This window comes from Sorex fumeus, unplaced genomic scaffold (genome assembly GCF_029834395.1).
Source record: "Sorex fumeus unplaced genomic scaffold, SorFum_2.1 ptg000051l, whole genome shotgun sequence".
In the NCBI taxonomy this organism is placed as follows: domain Eukaryota; kingdom Metazoa; phylum Chordata; class Mammalia; order Eulipotyphla; family Soricidae; genus Sorex; species Sorex fumeus.
Window position 1 is genome coordinate 5,364,509 of NW_026606108.1, and position 8,531 is coordinate 5,373,039.

Consider the following 8,531-nt stretch of genomic DNA (forward strand, 5'->3'; position numbering starts at 1 on the left):
GACCTGAGCCTTCAGGAGCCAGAATAACTAGAGAACAGCTGTGGTCAAAGATCATGGACTGGGCTAGAGATACAGTACAGCCGGGAGGGTGTTTGAGTTGTCTGTGTCTGACCTGAATTGGATCTGAGCACCTCGAGCCCTGCCTGGAGCGATCCTTGAGCACAGAGCCAGGAGCACCTGCCCGGCGTCGACCAAACAAGAGAAAGAAAATAAACATACACCTTAGGATGGGTAACTCAGGAGCTTAGCATGCGATAATATTCACGTAGATTTTGTCTACCAGAAGACATTTGACCATGTGTGGAGACTTGGGGACCAGACTGATATCTAGCTAGGTAGAAGTCAAAAACTGTGGTAAACATCCTGTAACACATGGGACTGCCCCCACAAAGAACTCTGTCCCCAAAAGCCAACAGGGTTGAGGGTGAGAAACACTGGACTAAAGGAAGAAGAAGTAAAGGTGGTTCACGGCTTCCCAGAGAATGAATGAAACTGCCCATGGTTGGATTTCTGATCATCCCTGTGAAGAAAGCAAACTGTACTACCTTTTACTATTGCAGGGGGAGAGGGCACATCTGATGGTGTTTGGGGCTGCGCCTGGCTCTGCGGTCACTCCTGACAGAGCTCAGGGTTCAGTATGCAGTGCCAGGGTTGGACTCTGGCAGTCCTGCATGCAAAGTCCATTTTCAGCCCACTGTGTCATCTCACCAACCCATTTCAGGTGTTTTTTTTTTAATTGAAGGGGGTAGTTGTTTCGGTTTTGAGGCCACACGCAGCTTACTCCTGGCTTTGCGCTCATGGATCACCCCTGGTGAGTTGGGGGTATCATATAGGGTGCCCAGGATCAAACCCGGGTCATCCAAGCGCGACACGCACACACACACACACACACACACACACACACACACACACACACACACTTGAAACCAGAGCTGGTCTAAGAGCGCCGCCTATTGATCATTCGTAGAATTGTGACGTTGAGCAAAGCGTCTATGCACTTGGGGCTGAAAACAATGGAAACTCTTAGGACTGCTAGAATGCATCAATAACTTCATTTTCTTAGACTGTTGGACATTTATCTATCAAGGAATGATAGCAGCACCTTGATCCCAGCATTTGATTCCTGGTTCATGAAAATCCATAGCTCCTTATACATGGGAGAAACATGGGCCTTGAGTATCAGATCCAGGAAACTCGGGAACACAGAGCAAAGGGAGCAAGCCCAAAAGCTGCAGAAGGGCTGGGTAAGTGGTAAGATATACTGGGGGGAGCGCGGGCGGGGTCTACACCGCGGGGGAAGGAAATAAGCCGTTGCTAGCTGCATCCGCTGGGGGTCCCAGGCACAGCAGCGCCACAGAAACGAGGCGTGACGCGTGTCGCCGGAGCGCATGCAGGCCAAAGGCCGTCTCCGGAAGCTGGGCGTGCGGCTGCCTGCAAAGCCCACCCTTTCTGCGGCGGGAGGGGCGCTCTGCGGGGCCTTCAGTAGTTGCCCTGTGGCCCCTGGGGCCTTTGTGCCTCTTCTGCAGGTGGAAGCAGGGGTAACGCGAACTTGCCGCGTGCTCGGCGCGCTAGGTCGGGCTCAGAGGCCCGGCCCGGCGACACCGGCTTCTGCCCCGCAGATCGCGCCGGGCACCAGCAGCAAACGCCGGAGCCCAGGGCGCGCACGCGCACTCGCACTCGCACTCGCACCGCGGGCGGGCGTGGCTGCTCGATCGCTCCGGCCCGAGCGGCGCAGCTGCGCGCGCAGACGCCGGAGCGATTGGCGCTGCCTGGCGGCGGGGCGCGGGGCACGCCGGGAAAGGCGACGCGGCGCGGGGCACGCCGGGACGGCGGCGGGGGCGGGGCGCGGGGCACGGCGCGGGGCACGCCGGGAAAGGCGACGCGGCGCGGGGCACGCCGGGACGGCGGCCGGGCAGGGCGGGAGGGCGCGCGGCGGCGGCGGCGGCGGCGGCGGCGGCAGCGGCGGCCGTCGGGCGCGGGGCGGCAGGATGGTGAAGCTGACGGCGGAGCTGATCGAGCAGGCGGCGCAGTACACCAACGCCGTGCGCGACCGCGAGCTGGACCTCCGGGGTGAGGCCCGGACGCGGGCGGGCGGGGCGCGCCGGGCCGCGTGCGCTCGGGCTCGGCCCCCGCGCTAACGGCCTCAGCCCGGCTCCTTCCCGCCGGGACCGGGGCTGCCCTGTGCACGGCCCGCCAGGTGCTCGGGCCCGGGCCCCGCGCTGCCGACCGCAGCCCGGCTCCTTCCCGCCGGGACCGGAACCGCGGCTGCCCCGTGCACGGCCCCGCCGGGCGCTCGGGCCGCGCGCGCTCCCGCCCCCTCTTGGTTCGCTGCGCCCGGGACCACCGGGCATCCCGGGAGCGGCACGTCGGTTGCTGGTGGTGGCCTGAGGCTTACAGCCGCCCCGGGGCGCACGGTTTCGACCAAGACGATGCTTAATGGTATTGGCACCGGTGTTTCCAGAGTCGGTGCAGCCTGATCCGGGGGTGGCGCTTGCTTTGATTGTGTCCCTTCCCATTCGGAATTGGCTGAGCTCGTTGTTTTTTTTTTATTGTTGTTATTATTATAATTGATCCTCCCTCTCCAGACATGACCCGGAATCACTGGCATAAATCGCTTTGCCAGGAGGGTTGCCATTGTCTGGAACCCGGAGCTGGGTAAATCAGTAGGGGGCTGCCCAGTTTTCTGGAGGCAGTCCTGGAAGGTTCTCGGAGATAACAGAAGCAGAGCGATTGGTCCAGCGTAGGGTCAGGATTTGGACGCTACCCCTAGGCTGGGTGCATTGTTAATTTCTGCACGTTCCAGGGCTCTGAGGCTCCTGGGAAGTTGGGGATGTCTGGAGCCCTCGTTCTGTTGGGACTGGTCAGCAGCATCTTCACGGTGTCTACATTTAGAACATCAGGTCACATGTCTGGACTGGGAGGGTGTTGATGTGGCCTGGGGTGAGGTGGGTCCTTTGTGAATGAATGAAAAACAGAGTCGTTCCCCCCACCCCCACCCCGCAAAGTCCTACTAATGGTACGGTGCAATTACACTGAGTTCTGTGGTTTCTTTCTTATTTCCCCTTACTGTTTACAGGCTATAAAATTCCCGTCATTGAGAATCTGGGTGCTACCTTAGACCAGTTTGATGCCATTGATTTTTCTGACAATGAAATCAGGAAGCTGGATGGTTTTCCTCTCTTGAGAAGACTGAAGACATTGTTAGTGAACAACAATAGGATATGGTAAGTGTCTGCTTGTGCAAAGTGCCTGAAAATGTGGTCGCACCTGCTGCCAGCATCTTTCTTAAAAGGAGAGGTGAGGGCCAGAGAGACAGAACAGTGGGGAGGGCTGGCCAGGATTGGATCCCCGGCATCCTGTATAGTCCCCTGAGCATCTCACAGGTGTGGTCCTAAAACGAAGTAAAATATGGGAATTTAGGAAGTGACAGCCAGGCACCAACTTTGCTCTGGGCTAATCTTCCTGGTTAGTCCTTTCTGGGACTAGAGAAGTAGTTCAGGGGTTAAGGCACTTGCTATGCGCACAGCTGACTGATTTCATTGTCAGCACCTCCAGGAACCAGCCCTGAGCTGATTGCCGCCCCCCCCCCCCCCCCCACACACACACACATGCACACACAAACATCTTGTTCATTTAGAGTGTTTTGTGTTGGTTCATACCCGTGGTGCTCAGGAATTACTCTGGATCTACACTCAGGAATTACCCCCTGGCAATGCTGAGGGGCCCGCATGGGATGCTGGATTGAACGTGGGTCCATGGAGTGCAAAGCAAGTTCCCTGCTCTCTGTGCTAGCACTCCAGCCCCGCATTTGTTTAGATAGAAAGAAGAACAGCGCTTTGTACAGAGTTTGGTTTCTTCAACAGTAGTGTATTAAACGATCGTAAAAGGGGCCAGAGAGATAGTACAGGGATGCCGGCGTGTACTTTGTACAAGCCACGCCTGGTTCGATGCTGGCCCAAAAGGATCCCTGAGCACTGCCACCCCAGATCCCCTGCTCACTGCACGTGCACTGTGACCAAGAGCTTCATGTTTGCATTTCAGCCGCATCGGCGAGGGCCTTGATCAGGCACTGCCCTGTCTCACGGAACTCATTCTCACCAACAACAGCCTCGTGGAACTGGTAAGTAGACTGGGGGCATAAGTGGGCTCAGACACAAAAGTCCATCTGCAAGTCTGGGATTCAGCTCCTTGTCTGTTGCCTGTCTCTCCTGGACGCTGTATAGACTCAGCTTTGAGGACCTGTCTCACATACCTTTTCTTTGTTGCTCACATTTTGACTTCTGGGGTTTCTTTTATTTGGTGGAAGGTGGTGTTGGGCCACACCTGACAGTCCCCTGAGCACTGCTGGGCATGGCCCAAAAAACAAACATGAAGGTGACCATGGCCAGTAGCACCCCTGTACTGGTGTTCACCCAGCATGTGCTTCTGTGTCCCTCACAGGGTGACCTGGACCCCTTGGCGACTCTGAAGTCACTGACCTACCTAAGGTAAGCAGGTTCGGGGGGCCAAGCCTCAAGGCCAGTGGTGAGACAGAGTCCCCCTCCCACACCAACTCCTTCCGGGGAGCACGGCCTCTGCTTGGAGCGTGGCTCTCTGTGGGCCCCCTCGGCCACCGGTTGTCCCTCCTCCCCAGCATTCTGCGGAACCCCGTCACCAACAAGAAGCACTATCGCCTCTATGTCATCTACAAGGTCCCACAGGTCCGCGTCCTCGACTTCCAGAAGGTGAAGCTCAAAGTGAGTCGCGGCAACTGCACGGGTTTGGGGGGTGGGGGGGCGCATTGGGCTGGCTGATGAAGACTGTGTGGTGCTGTGGGGGCTTGTGGGGACTGGGAGCCCGCCTTGGGGTGCAACCCCCACCCAGAGGAAGAGCTCGCCCTTCCCACAGGGCATCCCGGTGCACTGGGAGAGGCTGTGTTTGGTTTTTGACCGCCTCCTTTCCTTGCAAACTTCTGCTGGAAACTAGGAGGAGAAGAGTTAAGGGGGGGGGGCTCAGAGCAATGGGACAGTGGGGAGGGCATTACACACGTCAGACCTGGGTTCATTCCCTGGCATCCCACATGGTTTCTCAAGCATCACCAGGAGTAATTCCTGAGTATAGAGTCACGAAAAACCTCTAAGCATTGCAGGGTGTGGCCCAAAAAGGAAGAAAGAAACCAATTTTTTCCAGAGGAAGAGGTGTTTTTAAATAGAAGCTGAAGGAGAAATTGGGAGCTTTCCCCGGGGCATTCATTCAGAGAAAGCCAGGCCCTGGGGCTCCTGTCCACTGGAGATCAGATCTGGAGAAGTACCTGGTAGGTCCTGCAAAGCACCTGCCTGGCCTGAAACCAGAGTTCCCTCCCTCCCTCCTGCAAGAGGGAGACTGGGGAGATGCCTCACCCCAAGTTCAGGCCCCTGTCCCCAAACACTACCCCTCTGTGGACTCCAGCCCTGCAAGGCCCAGCAGCTCTGCTTTCTCTGTCCTGGTACTAAGCTGACTAGCCTGCTTAGCCAAGTACCACTGGGGTTGACCCCTGGGCCCCCTGAACATTGCTCGGGAGGTATGCGCCCCCATCCCCCAATTAAAAGAATATGAAGGAACTTGGCTTCCTGGGCTTTTGCCAGCCCTGGTGTGTGTTCTGAGGAATGCATCTAAATGCACGTGCTTTTCCGGTTTCCATTAACTCTGTGTGTGGTGTCGCTGTAGGAGCGTCAGGAAGCAGAGAAAATGTTCAAGGGCAAACGGGGTGCTCAGCTTGCAAAGGATATTGCCAGGAGGAGCAAAACGTAAGAGCCGGGTATCTGACCTCACTCCGCTTCCCCTTCAGAAACACTCTGCCGGGCGCCTGGCCGCCGGCACAGCCTACCCGCCACGCCCGAGCCAGCACCATGGGCCCTGGCATGACCCTCGGCAGGCCTACCCAACAGCAGAGCGGGCACGCCGCGGCTCCAGCCCCATGCCGAGCCTGTCGAGCTTGCCGCTGGCAGAGGCCCTGGGTGGTGTTTCTGAAGGAGAGGCCGCCTGTATCAGTTTGTTAACAAAGATGAGATACTACACTGGTCACCTCGCTTTCAAGTCTTGAAAGTAGAGGAGAAGCGATTGCCCTGGACCTAGTGTCACAGCCGTGGCCTTCTCCCTTCCCAGGTTTAACCCGGGTGCTGGTCTGCCAACGGACAAGAAGAAAGGGGGTCCCTCTCCAGGGGACGTGGAAGCAATTAAGGTAACCAGGAGTTGCCGGGGCTCAGGTTACACTTGCTCGGGAAGCCCAGCACCGAGCCTGTGGCTGTTAGAATCCCTGCTTCTTCAGGAAAGTCAGCAGGACGGACTTGGGTACTGGCTCAGCGCCACCCTCACAGCGTAGCCACTTGACTCCTTTTCCGCAGAGGGAAGCTCAGGGGCCCCATGCGTCGACTTGGCCTGACTGCTCACACTCTGGTGACCAGTAGGCGTCCATATCCTCATTTGGCTGTGGCCCCTGGTCAGGCCTTGGTGTCACCGGCCAGCCAGGCCAACAGTTTACTGTCAAGCAAGAGACCTTCAGCTCTGGGCTTCAGGGTGGGTTTCACTTGGTGCCCCGGCTGGGGAAGCCTCAGGGTCCTCCTGACTGCATCCGTGACTGGCCACCGTCTTCCTCCCTACAGAACGCCATCGCCAACGCGTCAACCTTGGCTGAGGTGGAGCGGCTGAAGGGCTTGTTGCAGGCCGGACAGATCCCTGGCAGGGAGCGCCGAGCAGGTCAGGGGGACACCACCTTGATTTTGTCTGTTCCAGATCAGCCTGGGCTCCAGAGTGACCCCTAAACATTGGAGACCCGGAACCCAGTAGTCCGCACAAGTCTGCCTGGTGCCTTCACACCATATTACTGCACATGCCCGAACCCCCTGGAGTGTGCTCTGTGATGGAAGAGTTAGTTAGAACAGTGTTCCCTCCTAGAATGGGGGGTGGGGGGAAGGCTACAAGAGCCAAAGAGAACCTTGCCTTGCCCCAAGTAAAGCAGAGCCGCGTGGCCTCTGCTGTCATCTGTAAGTGGCTGCATCCTCTGCTGTCTGCCTGTGGTTGGAGCAGGCTGCGTCCCATCCACCCCTCTATCCCCACAGCCATTTCTTCCTGTGCGAGAGCGAGACAGTACCCTGGGCTGGAAGCCGGGGGTCGCTGGGTCAGGCTTCCTGGTTCCCACTGACAGTTGTTGCTGAGGATTCATTCCTGTGACTCGGGCCAGCTTGCTGTTGGACTGTGCGTCAAATGCTGGGCATGTCAACGGCCCTTCCATGCCTGCCCCTCGCCAATCTCATCCACATGTGGCTGAGGGGCTCTGCCCAGACTGGCACTCAGAAATAGGGCCCCAGAGGAACTGAGGGGATACTAGCCTAGGCCAGCACTGCGGCCAGCGGGCAGGGCTCGGGTGACACTGAGAATTGATTGCTTTTTTCATCAGAAGGACGCATGGCCCTGGGAAGTTCGGGTGGTCAGGGGGTACGTGCTGGTCCCATGGCCCTGGCCAAGACACAGCTCAGAGGCTGTTTGTTTCCTCTGTCCTAAGCCTCTGCACACCGTCGCAGAATGCAGACCCATTGCGGAGCTGTGGGCCTGGCCGCGGGTCAGGCAGGACCCTGTGGAATACTGTTTGATAGTCAGGGTGAGGGGGTGTGGGGGCGCATGTTTCAAGGATCGCCCACTGTCCCTCGTTCTCAAGGGTAGATTTCGGGATGTCAGGTAGTGGGTGCGGGCTGGAAAGCAGAGAGGGAACACGGGCCCAGGCACGTCATTCTGGGGTTTGATCTGGCCCGATCCCGAGCACCACAGTTCTCTGAGCACAGAGCACTCCAGGGGTGGTGCCTGAGCAATGCTAGATGTGCCTCCAACACACGAAGAAAGGCTGGAATTCTTTCCCAAGACCACGGCTTTATCCACATCCTGGGGCTTTGCAACTTCTCTGAGGAAATCAGGGCTGATGTTTGTAGAGAGGCTTAGATTGAAAAAATTTAACACGATGGGTAATGATGAAAACACATCACTAAGGGTTAGGTGCCCCTTCTCTTACTGCCCACGGAGCACTTGAATCACAAGAAAAAACTCTGAAGGCCTGAGAGAGCACAGTGGGAGGGCAGTGCCCTGCACGTGGCTGGCCCAGGCTCTATCCCCAGCACCCTATGTGGTCCCCCAAGCCCCTCCAGGAGTGACCCCTGAGCAGAGCCAGCACCGCAGCTGGATGTATCCCCCAAATCAACATTTGTGAGGGCCGTTGGTGAAGGCCTCGTTCCCTTAGGGCAAAGGGTTCTTGCCGATGGCAGGCACCACATGACCCCAGGTTTTGTGTTCTCCTTAGGCCCTGCCGACGACGGTGAGGAGGAGATGGAGGAAGACACGGCAGCAAATGGATCGTGAGGTGCCTCGGCTGTAGTGCTTCCAGGCGTGCCGAGCAGTCCGAGAGTCTTGCTAGAGGCTCGGACTGTTGGGCGTGGCATGGTTTTGGAAGAGGATTTTGAAACCTAAATGTCATTTCCGTCCTCTCCACGGGGTCAGAGGACACTGGGCGGTGACATGTCCTGGGG

The 8,531-nt window shown here is 57.7% G+C and overlaps 1 protein-coding gene across 1 annotated transcript; it reads left to right on the forward strand.

Moving 5' to 3' along the window:
- Positions 1-1,929: 1,929 nt before the first annotated feature.
- On the forward strand, positions 1,930-8,531 carry SNRPA1 (small nuclear ribonucleoprotein polypeptide A'). The gene is made up of 9 exons (XM_056124572.1): positions 1,930-2,070; positions 3,077-3,224; positions 4,042-4,120; positions 4,441-4,487; positions 4,634-4,736; positions 5,686-5,765; positions 6,124-6,199; positions 6,621-6,714; positions 8,306-8,531. The coding sequence occupies exons 1-9, from the start codon at positions 1,989-1,991 to the stop codon at positions 8,362-8,364; spliced, it is 768 nt and encodes a 255-aa protein (XP_055980547.1). The 5' UTR covers positions 1,930-1,988; the 3' UTR covers positions 8,365-8,531.

Bases quoted from the DNA above. Each gene is read 5' to 3' on its own strand.
- SNRPA1 (XM_056124572.1), top strand. From the start codon at position 1,989: ATGGTGAAGCTGACGGCGGAGCTGATCGAGCAGGCGGCGCAGTACACC. The intron at 3,225-4,041 runs GTAAGTGTCTGC...TTTGCATTTCAG, and splicing joins GTGAACAACAATAGGATATG to CCGCATCGGCGAGGGCCTTG. The intron at 6,200-6,620 runs GTAACCAGGAGT...TCCTCCCTACAG, and splicing joins GGGACGTGGAAGCAATTAAG to AACGCCATCGCCAACGCGTC.